Here is a 20914-nt window from a genome sequence, read left to right on the forward strand (position 1 = left end):
TCCCCTCTCTCTCCCCCCCCTCTCCCCCCCTCTCTCCCCCCCCTCCCCCTCTCTCTCCTCCCCACTCTCTCCCCCCCCCCTGTCTCTTTCTCCTCCCCATCCTCTCTTCCCCCTCTCTCTCCTCCCCTCTCTCTCCCCCCCTCCCCCCCCTCTCTGTCTCTCTCTCCTCCCCATCCTCTCTTTCCCTCTCCCCCTCTCTCTCCTCCCCTCTCTCTCTCTCTCCCATCTGGCTCAGGGCACCCTTGTCCCCACGGTGTCGTCCTCCTATGGAGCGTGGTGCGTCTTCAAAGCCCCACCGCTGCCTGTTTAGCTCTAATATGCTATTATGCGTGGCATCCATGAGCACACTGGGGCCCAAATGGAACCACATGTGCAGCTCTCCAATTGCCTGAAGCTATCTATTACATATGTATGTTGCAGCACTGTACATGGAGATTAGCCCTGTGTGTGTGTGTGTGTGTGTGTGTGTGTGTACACGTGTGTTTGTGTACACTGTACTTAACATGGACCCCTCTGGAAGGGGTACACATGGAAAGGCAAGCAGTTGATTTAAACTGCATAAAATGATTAATTTCCCGTCTCCTTGGGGTAAAATCAGACGGGGGAGGGGGGGGGGGGGGTGTCCTAATTCGGTTTACCGTGAAAAAAAACATTTCCTGTAGGCTTATGTCCAATTTTGACTTTATTCTTAACATTTAGGATGTGATTACATGGAAAGAAAGAAAACTACAAATGTTGATCCTATTCATTCTTCTGGTAGGGGGGTTATGGGCGTATCAGTATTGGAGTTGAATGATTTACCTATACATGAACCTCAGTGAGGTGGAGTCACGTGAAATAAACACACACAATGCACAAACGCAAAAAAAAAGTTCCCTCATTTCAGAAGTACTGTAGTTTGTGAGGATGCAGGAGGGCCTTTGGCATATCGGAGCACACGGCTGCTATCCCCTAGCTTGTTTATCAGGGTTTAAAGAGGGAATGGATTTCTGCATGGGGAGGCAAACAACACCAGCTCTTAGCAAGCATGTGAAGGTGTCGTCAAAGGGGTCTCTAACTCTCTCTCTTTCTCTTTCTCTCTCTCTCTCTCTCTCTCTCTCTCTCTTTCATTCCCGCTCTCTCTTTCATTCCTGCTCTCGCTCCCCCGTCTTCTTTCATCCTCCTCCTGGCCCTCACTCCTCCTCCTCCACCTTGTCCTCCTCTGATTGGTCTTCCCGCCCTTATTAGCTACGTTGATGCGGGAGAGCAAAGAGCTAAGACCGTAGCATCTCGATCAATCACGGGAACCAGGGCTACTAATCGATCAGCGGGGCGCACGTCCTCTCAATCTGCCCACCGATCGACGGCTCGGAGATTGATAAGGAGCACTGTCTTTGTGTGTGTGTCCATGTGTGTGTCTGTGTGTGTGTGTGTGTGTGTGTCTATTCCATAGACACACATGTCTGTTTCTAGCCCAGAAATTGATTTGGTTGCCGTATGTACAACCATAATAACAAGAGTGTGTGTGTGTGTGTGTGTGTGTGCCCCTGTACGTGTGCGCGTGTGTGTGTGTGTGTGTGTAAATATGTTATTTGGAGGCCCATAGGGCTTTGTACCCTCAGATAGTGGCAGGCAGTTGTATCAGTGGAAATTATTTATTCTGGCATAATGTCCTTTACCCTGGCATCTCACACACACACACACACACCCCATGCAAAAATTATGGAAACACTGGCATGAATCCTCCCTTTCCCCTGGCACCCTACTCTTACCTTGGCAGGGCTGTGACACATGCCAGTGCTCTAATGGATTAGTCCTGCAGCACTTTTAAACAAGTCAGGGTTCCTGTGTGTGTGTAAATGTGTCTGTGTGTGCATGTGCATAAGTGTGTGTGTGTGTGTGTGTGCGTCTGTGTGTCAGTGTCTAGGTGTGCCGGTGTGTGTTTGTAAGTGTGTGTGTTTCCCCTGTAGCTTTTATGTGTATGTGGGTGGGTATGTGTGCATCTGCGTGTTTTCCCCTGTAGCTGTGTGTGTGTGTGTGTGTGTGTGTCCGAGCGTGTGTGTGCGTGTGTCTGTGTGTGGTCCTCGCTAGCTTAGCTGCGTTCGTATTTGCAGTCCTGTTCCAGATCTTCTGTGTGTGTAAACAATGAAATTGTGTTCGACGGCAGCAGCACCAGATGACGGTGCCCTGCTGCTGTTATCTGCTCTGGTGCTGTTTTGGTATATATTATCATATATATATATATATATATATACACACACACCCGTCAGCCACAAATTTAAAATCACTGACAGGTGAGGTGAATAACATTGATCATCTTGTTACAGTGGCACCTGTCAAGGGGTGGAGTATAACGGTATAAGGCAGCAAGTAAACAGTCAGTCAGAGTTGATGCGTTGGAAGCAGGAATAGCGGGCAGGCGGAAGGAGCTGGTGCCAAATTGCGATGGGTAGACGACCGGGTCGCAGCATCTTCGGAACTGCAGGTCTTGCGCGGTTAGGATGTTCCCGGCATCCGGATGTGGGCACCAGCGGTAGAACAAACAGGACAGGGTGGTCATGGTGCGGATCCCGCAAAAAAGAGCTCCCGAGTCACACGAAGATTGCTGAGAAACGCAACGGCTGGCTATGATGGACAGGTGTGGGGGACACGTGGTGTGGCGCACACGTGGTGTGGCGCGGCTTGCTGCGTGTGGGCTAGCTGCCTAGCCGCAGACCGGGCAGAGCGCCTCCGGTGGGAAGGTGAGCGGCACACCTGCAGAGCTCCTCTGGAGGCCACGCCTCGACCAGTCAGGACTGTTTTGGTTGCATGAGGGGGGGGGACCTACGAGCTCTTTTCAGCTGCACTGGCTTCCGGTTCAATTCAGAATTTATTTGAAGACTTTACTTTTTGTTTTTATAGCTCTAAATAGTTTAGCCCCCCCATATTGCAGAAATGCTTTCCCCACACTCCACCACCAGGTCGACCCGGTCGTCTTCGAAACAGCTCTTATCTGTCCCCCGTACACGTCTCAAAACAAACGGCGACCGGGCATTCTCTGTTGCTGGCCCTAATTTATGGAATCCCCTTCCACCCCATGTTAAGTCCTCTACCACCCTTGGCATTTTCAAGTCTAATTTAAAAACCTACCTTTTCTCTCTTGCTTTTAATAACCCTTAACACCCCCCTCCTTTCCCCATTGCTGCTATTCTTTATATCTCTGTTTGAATTCTTACTACTTTTATTTTGTTTGCTGTATTTTACTTGCTCTTCTCTATTTTGCCATGTAAAGCGCTTTGGGTCAACTCCTGTTGCATTTATATATTTATATTATCTGCTGTATATCTCTGCAGGGGAAAGCGACAGTGGCATCTACATTTTCATAAATAAAATTGGCTGCTGTCAGATGAACCCCTTTACCCCGGCCCTAACCTCTTTCTTTATTGCCCCTTGTGTGTGTGTGTGTGTGTGTGTGTGTGTGTGTGTGTGTGTGTGTGTGTGTGTGTGTGTGTGTGTGTGTGTGTGCGCGTGCGCGTGCGTGTCTCTTGCGCCCTCCCCCCATCAGCACTGATCGCGATCGGCCAGTACAGCAGCACCATCGAGACGGTGGACGCCGGCTGGTGCAAGGACATCACGGACCAGGGCGCCACGCAGATCGCCCAGAGCAGCAAGTCCCTGCGCTACCTGGGCCTCATGAGATGTGACAAGGTACGGGAGGCTTGGCGTGGGCACTGGGGCGGGGCTTCAGATTCACCAGTCACCACCCCCACCCCCCTGCCTCACGTCACCCATGTTCCCATACACTACGACACTGATAAAAACAAACGACTAAATAAACGTGTACAGACGGTTTCAAAAGCACCACTGTTCTTTGCTCTCTGAGAGTGAAAATGGTTTATGGCGAAGGAGGATTTGAATGTCAAGTCTGAGTGTTTTGTAGAGGTGGAGATAGGCTTTTGTTGCTGTGCTGCTTGATGGTAAAAGAAGAGGAGATAAAATGCAGAGATAATGGTTGGATGATTGCTCTATTCATTCTGTACGCTTTGTGGCGGGCGCTGAGCGTATGGGTTCAGACGTTAATTTGGAACTGAAGTGGAGGGAATGCACAGTACCTTGTTAATGGGAAGTTTGTCTGAACACACAAATTATACCTGAGTAATATTTACCACCAGACAAATAGATTGCACAGAGATGCAGGCTTACTCCCACACATAACATACACAAACATACAAAAAAACACTAACCTATCGTCTTGTCCCCACCGAGACCCCCCCCCCCCCCCCCCCTTCACTCCAAAAACTAAAAGTTCAGAAAAATAAACACACTGCTTTTAATTACCATGGTAACAACTCCGTAGCCAGGATCTGCTATTGCTGCAGGGATGCTCCTCCGCCTACCATGTGCCTGTGTATTCAATTACCGACGTCTTCGGCAGTCTGGACGACATGAGTGGAGGGGAGGGAGGGAGGGAGGGAGGGGAGGGGAGGGGAGCCAGGTGAAGCTAACAGCTGGCCACACACCTGAACCACCTACCTGCTGTGTGAGAGGAGCACCTGTTGGGTGTCACCTCCTAGGTCAGGATCCCACCGCTGGCGGTTTGCATTGGGACATGTGCACTGTAAGCTTGAGTGGTTCTCACACCCCGGGGGGGTTTTAATTGTGGGCTGAAAAGTGTGTGTGTTTGTGTGTGGTTTAGTGTTTGTTGTTGTTTTGGTGAGTGTGTCTGTGTGTGTGTGTATGGTGTATAAGTGTGTTTCTGTGCATCTCCGTGTGTTTGACTGTGTCGGTAGCGTGGGTCTTTTTTTACAGCTCTGGCTTATTGGATTGGGCCGGCCAGTATATCTCAGCTATAGTTGCGACCTCATGCATTTTATTTTTATGGTGATGATTTATATGTGCACTATGATGTCATTGTTATACAAGAGTATAGTGCTCACGGTATCCTTTAGTTTTTTAGTCTCCATAATATTAAAACGCTTTAGGTCGGGTCTGTGACCGTATATGCAGTGTTTCAGTGATTTCATGTTCTATGCAAAATAGCATAGAAGACATGAGTGCACATCTATCGTATTAAACGGAGAGGCAAACCGAGTAACAACGTCACTTATTCAATTTCATATTCATTCAGTCGCCCTTCTGCTTTGGAAAAGAACATGTTTGGGGAATGATTTGAGTCTTACTTTGAATCCTTCAATCCATCTAGTGTGTGATGGAAACAATGGAGATGGAGACAAGTCATTTACTCCTGTGGGGAGTTTGAGTGCTGCTCAGCAGTAGTGATAAGAGCCATGAAGAAGAAGGTTGAGCAAGAGAGCTTGACACTTTTCAAAGTCAGATCAATTACGAATTCACAAATCACACAAATCAAATTACCGTGTGTGTGTGTGTGTGTGTGTGTGTGTGTGTGTGTGTGTGTGTGTTGGTGCATGCTTGTGTATTATATACATTATTAATATTTTGTTCTCATACAATAAGCAAATTTCAAATGGCTGCTTGAGTTGATTTAATTAGCTTTTGGACCACAATGGACCTCTACGCCTACAAAGGTACCAATCTGACAGACATTTAATTGACAGACATTTATGGCAAGAGGGAGAAAAAATTGTGCGTCTTTTCCTCGTCTCAGAAGTTATTAAAGGCCTTGTCCTTTAAAACAATGGTCTGCTGGCTCAGTATATTGCTTTAGTTTCCTTCAATTACTCCTAGGTGGTTACACCTTTAACTGAGCGTGCCGCAATTATATCTGCCCCCCCAGCTCATTCATTCCACTTCATATTGATTTGATCTGATCTGCAACAATAAAAGCCCCACGTTCAGGTGTATTTATGCTGGGGGCAGGGCATTCAGTGCTTTCGGCTTCTCATTTTATTTTACTTTACGGATGTGCCATTTAACATTTGTGCCCCATCGCAATATTAGAAATTGCTTGATTTGCACATCAGAGCAGTGCGATCTGAAACTGTAGAAAATTCAATCATGGTTAAAATGCTTGCCATTATTGGATAACACCCCAGGGAAAACACAGCGGGCTCCTGATCCCATTTGCTGTTAGGAAGCATTCTCTCGTTATAGAGCTCTCGCCACAATGGAGCTCAACTTTCACTTCCCTCTCGTGCAAATTGAAACACTCAAAATTTGGGGTGGGGGGGGGGGTGAGAAGAAAGCTGCCTTTTTTTTGGTCTTTTCTATCATGCGTGCGATTCCACATTTGCCTCAATACGAGAAACAACAACACGTGTAACTTTTGATTTAGTTCTCCTCCTCTTCCTCACTTTTATATAGACCATTTCCCTCCACTGATCTGCCCGCCTATCTCTTGTTTTCTCTTTGTTTTTATCTGTTCTATCTCACTTCCTCTAGTGGGCTTCAACCAATTAATTGCCCCCATATATTCATCTGTTCAGCCGTAGAATCGTCCATCCATCCATCTATCAAGCTCTTCATGCCCTTAATCTAATTCTAAATCAAATCTAACTCTAATACTGAACTGAGTGTTTTGCTTTTATTATAGAGGCTGTGTATTAGATTTGCACTGCCTCTTTACTTATCTGATTTCTGTGCTTTCCCGTCGCTGTGTATCATTACTTCATGTTGTGGTTGAAAACGTCTCGTCTAGTGTTGCTGTGAAGGTGAATCGTTATTTTCTTTTGGTGAATCATAATTAAAAGACATTAGGTGCATCGAATGCATTTGATTTGACATTTAAAGCAACAAAACATCGCAGGCCTTCAGGGGAAGAGAGTGTGCTGACGGCAAACTCTGAGATATAAAGCTGCTTTTTCTGGATCGATGCTTGTGATGCTGGGGGCATCTCAGGGCCCGTTACCGAGGAACTACGCAAGCGTGTTGTGTTAGTAGTTACACAAGTTGTTTTTGCATACTTTGTGCTGGATGCAACCCATCAGACTAATGACGTCTTGTGTTTATCTGCTGCTGCCACCTAGGCTTGCTAACAGTCGAATTTCATCTTGGGATTTAATAACAGTTCATGTTATATGCTACTGGTGGTGGATGAAGTGTACCCCCCCCCCCCCCCCGCCCCCCATTAACATCATGGCATTCTCTCTCTTCCTCTCCCTCTCTGTCTCTCTCTCTCTCCCTCCCTCCTTCTCCGAGCCCCTCAACCTCATATCTCCAGCAACACACACACACACACACACACACACACACACACACACACACACACACACACTTACACTCATGTAAAGCACTTTGCGTACCTAGAAAAAGCACTATATAAATGCAATCAATTATGTTATTCATTATGGAAATAATAAATGCACTTTTCAAATCCATTTTATATCCTGGAGCATGAGGAGAGATGTCTGTGGATGCCGATTCCAACATACAGAACAAGTACTCTGAGAAGAAATTCAGAGATATCGATTTAGCATGAATGGAAGAATAGACATCATAACTTTTTCAGCCTCCTTATCACCAGATCATCTGAAAGGCTGTCTTTGTCTGTTTCCCGCCACCTTCCAGATGATCTCTCTGTCACTCTCCGCCCCCCTCCCTATACCCGTTCCTCCCTCTCTCCTTCTCCCCCTCCCTCCCTCCCTCTCTCCTTCTCCCCCTCCCTCCCACCCTCCCTCCTTCTCCCTCCCTCCCTCCCCCTCCCTATCCCCCAGACAGTTCCCTACCTCCTGTGCTAGCTGACGTGGAGTCATGTTTCAGAGTGGACGCTGTCACTCTGCTAGACAAACACACAGCCCACTGATAACCTTGACGCAACACAACCGGGAGGACAGCCCCTCTCTCTCTCTCTCTCTCTCTCTCTCTCTCTCTCTCTTTCTTTCTTTCTTTCTTTCTTTCTTTCTTTCTTTCTTTCTTTCTTTCTTTCTTTCTTTCTTTCTTTCTTTCTTTCTTTCTTTCTTTCTTTCTTTCTCTCTCTCTTTCTTTCTTTTCACTTGTCATAGACACAAAAAGGAGGATTGGAACGTTTACTAGGAGGAAGTGGAGAAGGTGTAGGGTGGGTTTGAAGGCGACTGCTAACTGGATCCAGCTGCCGCTTCCAGTACGGAGCGGTGTGAACGATTTATTTTTTTTAGTTTTTCCTTTTTGTCCAGTCACAGTTTATATAAACTTGCTTCCCTACTGTATAGATTTTACTGCCTGGAAGACTAAATACTGTGTGTGTGTGTGTATGTCACCTGCCAACGGTGGTTGTATGAAACTAGAAAAAGGTGGCTTTTCACTCTTCTGACGTTTCCAGTTGTGTGAGATTTTCAATGTCAATCGTCAGCACGCTACCTTGCTCCTGCGATGCCCACCAAGTGTTGGCCTAAATTGCGCCTCCTTTCTTTTATTGTGGAATGTGTGTGTGGAATGCCTGCTTTCAGACCCTCCCCTCCAGCCCCCTCCCAGGGTTAATAGTGTGCACTGTTTGTCTCAGTGTGTAGAAAAAGTCTATATACTCCTGCGATCAAGGCCTAAAAGCCCCTGTTCCGACGAGAGAGCGAGAGGAGGCTATTGATCCAGGCTGACAGGACCCCCCCCCCCCAAAAAAAAAAAATCATCAATTAATTTGGTCGTCTCTCGCCCGCTGACTCTGTCTGCCTTTTAAAGCGGTGAGCTGAGAGTCAAGGAGAACGAGCCCGGTCTTTGGAGGGGGGGGGGGGGGGGGGGGGGTGTGTGTGTGTGTGTGTGTGTGTGTGTGTGTGTGTGTGTGTGTGAGTGAGATGGAATTTCATGGCTTTTTTTAACACTTTTATTGAAGTGCTTTCACATCAAACCACCATCTTCAACATGTTTCCCCTGATTGCACCCCAATTTTTTGTCATTTAACACTGCGGAAGTTACATACATGGAAAAAAAAAAGTATGAATTGCATGGCTTTTCAATGGGTTCATAGTAAAATGTTATAAAGTCTAACCCTTTACTGAAGCAAGGAAGAGACGAAAGAAAAGTTCTGCATATCTTCAAAACGCACACACACAAATGACACCCATGTCAGGACAGATTCACACATTTGTATGGATTGGGCATACAAAAACTTTCAAAGTTCACGTCATATTTAGAGATTACACACACACACACACCTTTTAAAGCTATCCCAACTGAATGATGCAGGAGCAACCCTCGGTAGCAAAAATGGTTTGTGTCCTGAGCTTTTAGTTGCTCCTTTATTCCTTGTCTTGTTTTCCATTGTGTGACCACTATTCTGCTCTGCAGGTCTGTCATTTAATAGTTCCATGCTTCCGCCCTGCCAGGGTTTATTCAGTGAAATGGATTCATTAGAGCATTTCTCCCAATGCCAAACCTCTCTCTCATTCTCTGTCTGTCTCTCTCTCTCTCTCTAAGATTGTCGTCATGGAAAACGCACATTTACATTGCCGTGGCACAAACAAGTTGACTAAAATAAAACACAGGATCTCATCCAAAAGAATCCAATAATCTCTGCTTCCTTTCTACCTCGTTTCTCCAAAGGTGTGCATTGTTTGGTGCACTTCATCGCTTGATTTGCCCTTTTAAGCAATCCCCCTTTCTGCGTTCCTCGTCCGCTCCTCCTCGCCGACTCGTAGCCTGCACTGAAAGCAAAGAGGCCCGATGCAGATGTTGAAGGTCACAGAAGCCAGCACCCGCCGCATCGGCACAAAGCTGGACTCTGAGGGCACTTAGGCCTCTTGGTATTTGAGAGACAGCTGTTGATTAATGTTTGTCTTTAGAAGTGGTGAAGAATAGGCATAGCCATCGGAAAACACTCAGACAAATGGGCGGGGGAATAACCAAGATAAATAATTAGAGGCCAGAAAGTTAAAAAAACGACGTAAACAAGATGTACACACAACACCCGGAATGAGCGTGTCGGCTTTTCCCCCGCGGCTGTCCCCTGAGTGTCCCTATGCAAGCATGTTTGTTTGTTTTCATTTTTTTTTGGTTTAAAACGTGCTTTCCCGTTGGCGTGTGGCATTCAGTCAGCGGGGAACAAACGCCCGCCCGCCCGCCGCACACGCGCTGCCGATGCGGCCAGACAGACGTTGTTAAAGGGAACGCTCTCCCGATCAATACGGGCGCCGCGCCGCCGGCGCGTTCGGGCTGCCGGGGAGGACGCGCGGACGGGCGCGGCGCAGCAATCTGCGGACATAAACAAGGCTCTTAATTGTTTAGGGCCGCGAGGTTTATATCGGCGGTGGGAGGATAGACTAGTGCGCGGCGCTGGGAAGCCTTTATTGTGGTTATTTAGGAAATGAGACTTTTTTTTTTGTTCGGCGGGGGCCGAAAAGCTGTTTAATGTGGGCTATCAACTGGAAAAAAGAGAGGGGAGGGTGGCGGGAATTAGGATTTAATTATCAAGCGGGCGCTGCCACAACGCAGGAACCGGTAGGGTTCAGCCCTCTCTGTTTGGGTTCTGCCTCCTCCTCAGGGTTGGGCCCCCGGGTGTCTTCACAAGAGGGAGCGAGCGGTTTGAAGGAGTCGTTGGCCGTCGGTGATCTTCAATGTAATCTGGAGTCATCGCGGCTGAGGAGCGGTATCGATCGGTGTGATTGTGTCCGAGACGCCTCTCCCGATGATGATCCCTTCATCTTGTTTTTTCGAAAGGCCAACAGTGAAGGGGGTTTTGGGGGGGGGGGGGGGGGGACTAAGACCTTCAGCAAAACCAATACCAAACACACACACACACACACACACACACAACCATAAAAAAATCCCAAGCTCGCACATTCTTTTATGTTTCATTTCTCCCCCCTCACTCACAATCTGTCTCTCTCTCTCTCTCTCTGTTTTTTTGACCCTGGGTCCCTCTATTCCTGTGTCCCTCTATTCCTGTGTCTCTCTTGCGAAGGTCATCCAAGGTCGTGTGCATCCAGGGTTCAGGTATTCCGGCAATTAAATTAGTCTTATAAAGATCTCCTCCGTTTCCTTGTTGTTGCTGCGCTCTTCCTTCCTTGTATGCCCCTCCTCCTCTTCCTCTTCCCAATCCCAGTCCTCTGCATGGCAGAACACATCATGGTGGAATCATGACAGATGTGGTTGCCCATAAACCGAATATTTAACTTCTGGTGAACAGTGTGTGTGTGTGTGTGTGTGTGTGTTTATTTTTCTGACAAACATGGTGATATACAGCAGGTGGCCACAACTGGTTGCAAGCCTCCAGGCGTGCGGTCTGTCTGATGCGTTTTAATGCTAATAGAATGTAGCCCATTTCCTCTGCCTCCAGGCGATGCCTGTACTAAACGGTCGAACACAAACAGGGGAGTTGGACGACAATTTGGTTAGCTGCCGAGTTTTAACCCACGGACGGCTCGGATTGGTCGAAGGGAAACGGACCTTCAAGTGAACGAGGCGAGCGATGAAACGATAAAAAAATGTATATAATCCATGACCCGTTTTCTAACCCTCAGTACATTTTCTATTAATGTTAAGGGACAGATTATTCACACCTGTTTCAAATATAATAATTAAATAGTGTATAATTTCCCATAAGGTCTCTCCTGGCGACTGTTAAATTGTTCCAAACTAATATTTTCCTTTCTAACGGTAAAAAAAGGATCACTCCTTCTGCCTTTGGAAGAGGTTCATTGATTTACACAATCTCTTCGGGCCTGTACAAGAACAACACTCAGACTATGAAATGTGTCTCAACTCAGATATGGTTTGATGTGTTGAATTGGATGGGGTGTCCTTGGGCTTTATTTATCCAGGAGCCAAGTGGAGGGAAAGCGCTGTGTAAAAAGAGCTAAATTAAACCGTGTGTGCGTACTTGTAGAAATGTATTTCTCATGGCATTCTCTGCCAATGTCTGACCCCAGTAAGCCGCTGTTGAATCTGTTCCTATGAGAGAAAGGGAGAGGGAGGGAGAATCAGAAAATTGGCCTGAGAGAGAGAGAAGTGTGTGTGTGTACCGGTGTGTGTGAGAGATGAAGATATGATCTTGCCTTACAAATCGCTGACAATACGATACCTAATATTGTCAACCGTTTTGATTGAACTCCTAATACTTTATCGGAGCAGTTAGTATCAGGGGTGTACAACAGTATTGAATGTCTCTCTCTGTCGGTCATTGTCTCTTGTTTGTTTATATCTCTCCTGTGTATCTCCTGCTCACCGTCTCCTATAGCGGGCTTTTTTTCAATCATTCATTCATTGAGAACGTTATTATTAGCATTTTTATATATATATATTTATATGCCATATACTGTATACTAATGCGATGATATATGGAATGCCGTACTATAAATTGACATGCTGTACTGTACGGTATTATTGTGAACCCTTTCTAGAGACTCCCATTCAGGCTGGTTGAATAGTACCGAACGCAGCAAGGACTTTACATCCACCGCCTATTAAAAGGTGGATCACCTTTATTCTTGCGTGGCGAGGACTGGGTGCCTGTCACCGGTGGTGCCGGAATGTTCCGACACCGTTTCTTTTTCTTCTCTTGAGATTAAGCAGTGTGAGGGTGGGCCAAAACTCCTACACTCAGCTACCTTTGTCACGCACGGCGGGTAGAAGGTTTACAACAGGGCCTTGGAATCTCTCTCTGTGAGCTTTTTGAAGTGTGTGTGTGTGTGTGTGTGTGTGTGTGTGTGTGCTGGTGTGTATCCCACCCTCTGTTTGAGTGGTCTGATATTGTGCAGGGATGCGGGTGTGTGAGTAGGACCAGCAGGGCCTGACCTCTGTTTTTCGTTTTTTTTTAAAGGTATGTTCACAATGCCATCCCCCAGACTGTTGCCTCACTCTTGCCTTGCTCTTAACAACTCTGAAAGGCTTCTTTCTCAACCAATGAGCAAACGCATCCCTCTAAATCCTCATATACCAACTGTTCCACACACACACATACAAGAAAAGTCAGAATTAATGTAATCCCTCCCTGCTCCTTTCTCTGCTCCAGCTACTTCATTCTAGCCCTTCCTTAACCTTTTCCCCATTTTTATCAGTTCCCTTAGAACCAGCCACCACCACCCCCCTGTCCTTGCAAAACTTTACAGCCTCGGCTTTTACTTTGACCGGTTTAGCGAACGCTATAAATCTCGTCCCGTTTAAATCCGGTCCTGTTTAAGACGCCTGAGATCTGATACACTGCATTCTTCTTCTGGCTAAATGGCCTTTTTAAACATTTAGCCCAAATGTATTTACTGGCTGACTGATGGACTCTGTGCATGGGAGTGGACATGGGCCCTGAAGGGCCCCAGGATGTTTGTCTCTCTTTATGGGCCCGGCTTTAGAAATGGCTGCCACATGGACAAAGAGAGACTAAGGGCTGGGGGGAAGAAAACTGTGACAAACTTGGAAAGGGAATGGGGCCAACGAAAGACAAGAAAAAGAATAATAGCAGAAACATTTTCCTCTGAGTAAAACCTTTTTAGGTATACCTTTTATCTATTAAGTGAATTATTGCTAAGCAGCATAGCCCGTATTCCTTTAAAAATCTATACGTATAGTATATATCTATGTACGTATATGTTGCGCTATATATCTTTTTCTCTTTGAACACCAGCGACACTTAGAGATTGCTCTCACCGCGCACATCAATCGCCAGTGCATCCTGGCTGCGTTTGCATATCTCATTATCAATTCACGATTCCTGCTCTTTCGTCTCCCCTCGCCCTCCCAGAACACAAACTTAGCGGGCATCAGTCACGTTAACGACGCGCTACAGAGCGCTGCCTACAGGGGGAGGAGAGAGGCGGAGGGAGGAGGAGGAGGGAGGGGAGGAGGAGGCGGTCCTGCGTCACTGCTTAATGTATATTCTACCCAGGTGATGGAGTGCATCTGCATCAGAAGAGTGTGTGTGGGGGGGGGGGGGGGGGGGTGGGGTCTCAGAGAGAGACCAGCACTGTAAAGACAAGAGCTGAGGGGAGGCACTCTGGCGGCGGGGGAGGTCACCGCGGCAACAGTCACTCACCCCTCCGCTCAATACAGAAACCAAGCTCTGCGTATCAAAACACACGCACACGCGCACACGCACACACACACACACACACACACACACACACACATTAAGGAAAATAAACGAGGGCAAGACATTTATTTGCAAACATTCGGGATTTGTTGTTAAAGGAATGCGCGAGGATGTGATTGTTAGTAAATTACTCTGTGTAGAATAGATTGGGTCCTGCCTGCATGTCCCTACACGATTAGTTTTTGTGTCAAAGCTACCCTGGCAAGTGAAGTGCAAGGGTTTGAATCGTATGCAAATGAAGGTGTTTCGTTGTGGTCAATTGATACAAATATTCACCTCAATCGCCATGGGCTCTATTTTCTCAACAAGTAAATCATCGTGAGATGGTAATCTTTTGTCTGAATTCCGTATGCATTTATATTCATCAGGACACTGATCAAGGTAGGCATTTGAAAGAGAGCGTAGGAGAATATGAAGAAGAATAAATGGAATAAGCAATTTCATTTTTAAACGTTTCTTTTTTGGGGAAAGCAGTGGGCTTCACAAACAGCAGCCTTCAACTGCAGGCAGTAAGGCTATAGTTTGGGAAATGGCAGTAACTACATTTTAAACTCCATCCGTCCCTCTTTGCCTACATCTGGTCAACATACTTTACATAAATGTTAAATGCTAAGCTCAGATGTGAAAATTGCACCCGGGTATGACGTCCTGTCGTCCACGGTGTCTCTGGTGCTTCGCTCGGCTAAACGGTGAAGCGGTGATGACTCCGGAATGGTGGTATTGGCATGACATCATAACGGAAGAGAGAGGGTGGGAATAAGAGATGAATGCATACGTTGATATGCATATTAAAAACATGTGCGAGAAGGAGGAAAAAGTGTGTGTGTCGGGGGGGGGACGGGGGGAAGGGGGACAGTGCACCCCTGGCCCCCCATAGATCCGGTGCCTCTGATGGTTACGCACTCCTATACCCACATCATGTGTACACATCTCCCGGCCCAGCCACTCTCCTTGACCGCGGAGCACTCGATCAAAAATGTTCAGCTATATCAAACGGGTTTGGATGCAGAAAGCTTTGTCTCCATCCCGCTCTCTCTCTCTCACCCACTTGTAAAACCTGACAACACCGCATTACCCATCAGTCAGCATTACACTGCTCTCAGATCTACAGGGCAGCATCTTTGAAGTTAAAAAGGGAGAAAATGTCATAAGTGTAGGCTTGGTTCCAGATCGCTGTGGCTGTGCTCCCAGATGCTTCCAGAAGATTAGAGCGATCTGCTCCCCCTCGTACCGGCTCTCCTATAAACTTGGCAGCCGTGTTCCGAGAGAAAATGCTGGTCCGGGATAGCACAGTTGTTCACCACGTCAGCGCTGTTGAGGGCAGGAACTAGTCACCCAAGACCATATCAGTTCCGCTTTTCCGATCCCTGCTACGGCCGTACTGTACGTACTACAAACGTGTCACTTTTCCCACGATGCATGTTGAAGCATTGCTTTGCTCAAGCTTCAGTCTCTCTCGTTTGAAAAAGTGAATGGCAGATTTTTTTTGGAGGCTCTCCTTGGCCGATATCCAGAGATCTACAGGGCTGAAACACAACGTCTCGAAACATGGGGTCTGGGCTCCAAATGCCGTGCAGGTGTGGTGTCATCACCTCTGCTTAGCGGTGCCACAGAGCACGGGCAGCACATCCGGGAAACAGGGCCGTACCACACTCACCAGGGCGGCCATGATCAGGAACTCGTTATCGAGGGCCTTTGGATTTGGATGGAGAGCGACAAATATTTAACCAACGGCTGCCAAGTGATTTTTCTGTCATGAACTTGTTTTTCCCTGTATTGTTTTTGATAGGATTTCCATGCCGATGCTTGTTAAAAAATGCCCAATGCATCGAAGAGGTTAGCAATTTAACCGTTTTGAATCAGCTCGAGGGCAAGAGTTGCTTCCAGACGTCTAATTAACGCTCAGACTTTGACTTGTTGCACACATATTGTACAACCAAAATCAACACTATGGGCCAATAAAATAGTTTGTATTCAAACTGCCTATCAAACTGTGTTTTCCGCAACCTACAATTAGCAAATGATTCTGCATTCTGATGGGGAGCCATTTCGTGTCTGCCGTGGTTTGCGTGACAAGTGGAGCAGCACTAAATAAGCATTCATTAAGGTAATGGTCTCCCATCTCTCTGACAGGTCTATTCTTTAAATCTCTTTTAATTGTAATTATGCTGATTAACGAGTGGCAGAGTTGGGTGGTTCATTCTCTTCATGATTCAGCGTAATATGTTATGAAGGCAATCAAGGGTTTGTCGTTTTATCTTCTAATGAGTCTCACCATTGTGTCATAACAAACTTTACACAACTGCGATAATAGCAGGGGAAAGCATGGCTCTGGGTGCCTCAGTTCACTGAGCTCATGATGCTGTTCCTGTTGAAGTACACATTGCAATATATCTGCGCTCGGTCATTATGCCAGGTTTGTAGCGGTTTAGCTTAGCATGATTACCTTTGAAAGCAAACAGTAGTTCAACATCTAAGGGTACATAGCAAGGCACAAAGAAGTTGATGCTAGGCCAACCAGGCATGAATAAATTATGCTTCAATTAGAAACAAAAGAGTAGATCACATCAAGTGAGACATGTCGTGTTGAACATGTTGGAATAAATTGCTAGATTAGATTTGTTTCTGCTTTATTTACCACTTTGATCGTGACTACGACAGGAACAATGTGTTTGTTTTGCCGTCCTATCCCTTCCTAACCCTCTCATGACCATCCTGAACAAGGGACGTAGGACCGCCTGTGATTAAGCCTCAGCACAGCCAAAACCCGGCCCCTGACAGCTTCTTAGAGCTCTCACGAGAGACACCCGAGAGCTGGGGTCTACTGTCCGGTCAGAGGCACTCCTTCACCTCCATCGCACACAACTGTATCTCCACATCTCTCCATCCAGGGCCGACCCCAATCGCTTTGAGAACCTCCAGCAGATCCTTATCGTGACCCCCAAGAAGAAAACAACGGCACAAGACCGAGACAATGGACAAAGATTACAAAATCCGTCAGGAATCTGGTCTGGGGAAGCTGTCGCCTTTCAGCAAAAGATATTTCATGGAAAACACTGTGAAAGCCAAATGTTTGGACGAGGAAACCGTGAAATACTTTGTCAGAGCTTTGGCAACGCGGCGCGAGTGTGTTCTGCATGTGTGAGTGTTTATACATCACTTCCCCTGGAAAGTGTCATGCCTACGGGCTGGGTGGGGAGACAGTTCTGGGTGGATTGTGGTTAACCCCGCTGGGTCTCTGGGGGTGCTCTGTCTCGGCTCATTGTCAGGATGCTGGAGCGCTCTGCCGATTGCAATAGGATGAGGGTCTGGTCACCAGTGCGGGGCGTTAGTCTGGACTCTTAGCCTTTTAGCGCCTGTTTAGTGCCCATTTAATGACAGTGTTGCCTCGTGAGCTTCTTGGTCTTTGCTTTACTGTGGTGTGGGTTTGTGTTTCTGTATGTGTGTGTGTGCGTGTGGGAGGGGGAGTCACATGCAAGTATGACGACGTGAACATTACAGTGATGACATTGATTTAAAAGAAAAATTGTATGGACGAACAAATTGAAAAGGTTGATTTGCATAGCCCATTGTACCTACATGGAATTCTCTCTCTACCTCTATCTCCCTTATGCTCTCTCTCTCTCTCCCTTGCTCTCTCTCTCTTATCGCTCACTTCCACTCTCTCTCCCTCACACTCTCTTTCTTTCTCTCACTTTCCCTCCCTCTCGCTCTCTCCCTTTCCCTTTCCCTCTCTCTCTCTCTCTCTCTCTCTCTCTCTCTCTCTCTCTATCTCTCTCTCTCTCTCTCTCTCTCTCTCTTCTTGCAGGTGAACGAGGAGACTGTGGAGAGGCTGGTTGTGCAGTACCCCCACATTGTGTTCAGCACAGTGATGCAGGACTGCAAGAGAACGCTCGAGAGAGCCTATCAGATGGGATGGAGCCCCAACACATCCAACGCCTTGTAGCTGCCAGAAGAACTAAACACACACACACACACACACACACACACACACACACACACACACACACACACACAGTTGACAGACTCGTGCACATAAACATTTAAGATGAAAATGGACCCAAACACACCCTCATACATGTTCTCTTCATAATGCAACCCAGAAACATCATGTATGTTTGTTTTTCATTTAGTGTTCAAACTTACACACACACGTGCATAACCTCATAGGTTGTTACATTTATATTTGTTTAATTTTAGCCATGGTTGACCTTTCAATGTTTGTTTTATTCTTTTTAAACTTCTACTTCTGTCAAAGTATATTTCGAGTACGATGCAAATGTGTATAGGCTGTGCATGTGTGCATCTTAAGTTGATGGACGCTGGGGGTGTTTTAGCACCACTATAGGGTTCATCCATGTAGTGAAGCTCCAGCACTGTGGTCCCTGTCAGTGCATTAGCAGCTAAAGGCTGTGTATGATATTAAGCCCCTGGTAAGCAATGCTCAGTGGAGGACATTTGAGGACTTAGTCCCACTGAACACTCGGCCCGATCCCTAAGTGTGGTTTGGGTTGAGGGTGCTTGGGGAAGCGGACCAATGACAAAACAATGGCATCATTACATCTGTGGTGTTCAGAAACAACATTGTTGTTGTTCTTGTTGTTTTTGGCACATACATGTTGCTCATAGGTTTGGTCAGGACAACAATTCTTACAACCCAACTCACCGTTGCTGATATCAAAACTCTTATAAAGCTAAATCAAATCGCACAATGGCAGAATTACAGAAGATGGAGTGCGGCGCTCCCGCGGGGAAATCCTACGGACTGAAAGACTTGATTGAAACACATGTCTGAGGAAAACAAAAGACTAAAAGCAGAAACATTGGTGCCCAGAACCTCACTCCCGGCACTAATTGTTTTGTTTTTCCCAACTGTTTTCTGCCTTTGTTGGGTGTTAATTGCAGTGTTATGAGAGTCTGTGGGTTTATTTGTGCTAAGTTGCGCTGGACTCAGTTGCTAGGCTCTGTGTTGAAGACAGCGTGGTGACTCATTCATTTATAGCACATCAGCACGGTTCAGACCAACGATTTGGTTGGACGTAATAACGAGAAGAGTCTAAACAACTGCCCAGGCGGAGTACAAGCCTTGTTCCCTCCCCATGTTTGAGAACGTGTTTTAATTGCGATCATCACTTTGTTCATCAGACCTGTTTTCTGCATGGGGGGGTTTGAATTTTCACATCAGCATTCGTGCGTCCGAGACTCTGAAACGCTGGTCTCTGATGCAACGAGGAGTTTTTGGTGTCACCGATTGATTAACCCTTTCTTTGAAATGTTTTTAGAATCAAACCACTACAGTGCTTGAAATAGAAGTGGCCTTTACTTACAAAGCCAGGGTCAGTCTACCACAATATGAATCCAAATTACTTTGATGACGATGGAAAAAAAAGTTGCCTTAAGTGCATGGTATTTGTCATTCAATCATTTACCCCACAACAGAGAGGTTTAAAGATCCATGCTTTTTTTTGTATTATTATCTTGTATCCATCCACAATATTTTGTGTCGCTCAAAGATAGGGAGTGTGGTAAAAGTACAGTAATGCACCATTATAATGTATCTTTTTTGATAGTCTATTTACTTATCCAAAAAAATGAATATAGTAGAGAACATGGAATGTGAATGGTTTGGAGTAGATGTCCTCTGATCTGTTTTTTTCTTTATAGTTTGTTGTTATTTTCCTCTGTCCAAATGATGTTTACTATTTAGGGTGACGGTGTACTCGGTGGTCCGGGATTGTGCCAGGATCCTGTATGCTGACGTTATGCTTTGATTAAGCAGTGCTGTGTGGGATTTCATTTAGCCCTTCTATCGGATTAGAGTATATACCTGCAACGTTAGCTATGTAGCAACGCATCGAGGGGCTTTTCTTTCTTTGCGATTTAGGATGTAAAACAAATAAAATCGTGCAAAAAACAAAACTCAACAAAAAAACAAAACAAAAAGGCAAAGAGGCTTGAGCGTCGTCGGGGGAATGGTAGGAACGAGCTGCTCAATTTTACAGCGGTCCCATAGGAAAAAAACAAAACAAAAAAACATCAACTCAGTAGAGCATTATGCAAAGAAACAGCCACTGTATTTTTCTACCATGTGAGAACCCTCTTCGGCCCAGGCCTCCACACGCATGGGTTGAAGGGCTGGCTCAGACTGGGGGCGGCACGGTAATCGTTTACGGTACACGCCGCGATCCAGACGATTAACAAAGCGTTTGTTTTGCCCTCGTCTGGACTTGGAGCTCCTTCCTCGCAGAGAGTTTCTCTTTCTTTCTCTTCTATTGTAATCCCCCCCTTGCACTTTCTTCTCCGCTTGATGTTGATACACTTGATCCCTGATTTGTTAAGGCAACCGTAAATGACTGGATTTACATAAAGATGAATTAAAACACTACTACTTACAGTCTCTTTCTTTCATGCTCTCTCTCACCGAACCGACATTGTTTGTGTGCGTGCGTGTGTGTGTGTGTGTGTGTGTGTGTGTGCGTGTGTGTGTGTCTGTGTGTGTGTCTGTGTGCCTGTGTGCGTGTGCATACGTGCGCTATATCAGTACCAATTCCACTGTTCATCTTGTCGATTCAACAAGCTTCCACACCTAGTTTGTGTGCAACTAGGTGTGAGAAAGAGAGTGATAACATACAACTAGTCCTCTCTAGTTAGGTTTGTGGACCAAAACAACTCAGTTTGGCTAGGCTAAAACAAACCTGTGCTGGCCTAAAGAGCTAAGTATGCTAATCAGTCAAGGGCTCAAACATGCATCAACACATTGTTTTCAATGAGTGGTGTGGATGATATGCCTTCAAACTGAATGAGATGGTCATGCATTGCACATTATTATGACACCCAGACACTTTCCATAACTTACCTCCACACAATTGATGAGATAACGTTTCTATTTTAGTTGCCATTCGTTATATCTTTCATATTATAGAGATATACACAATACGCAAAACTACTAATACTATTGTATTTTGTCACATTGTGCCATATTGTTTTATTGCTATTTTAGTGCAAGAACATCTTTGATACCTCCACGAGAGTGATCCGATGTGGTTGCCA

General features: G+C 46.2%; 1 protein-coding gene across 1 annotated transcript in view; it reads left to right on the plus strand.

Moving 5' to 3' along the window:
• Positions 1-17875, plus strand: part of fbxl17 (F-box and leucine-rich repeat protein 17) — a 173992-nt gene extending 156117 nt beyond the window's left edge. The window contains exons 10-11 of the mRNA XM_084468336.1: positions 3524-3666; positions 17673-17875. Of these exons, the coding sequence (XP_084324462.1) occupies positions 3524-3666; positions 17673-17810 (281 nt within the window). The 3' untranslated portion in view covers positions 17811-17875. The remainder of the gene's footprint in view (positions 1-3523; positions 3667-17672) is intronic.
• The last annotated feature ends 3039 nt before the right edge of the window (positions 17876-20914 follow it).

Source organism: Micromesistius poutassou (genome assembly GCF_964030765.1).
Source record: "Micromesistius poutassou genome assembly, chromosome: 5".
NCBI classification, from domain to species: Eukaryota; Metazoa; Chordata; class Actinopteri; order Gadiformes; family Gadidae; genus Micromesistius; species Micromesistius poutassou.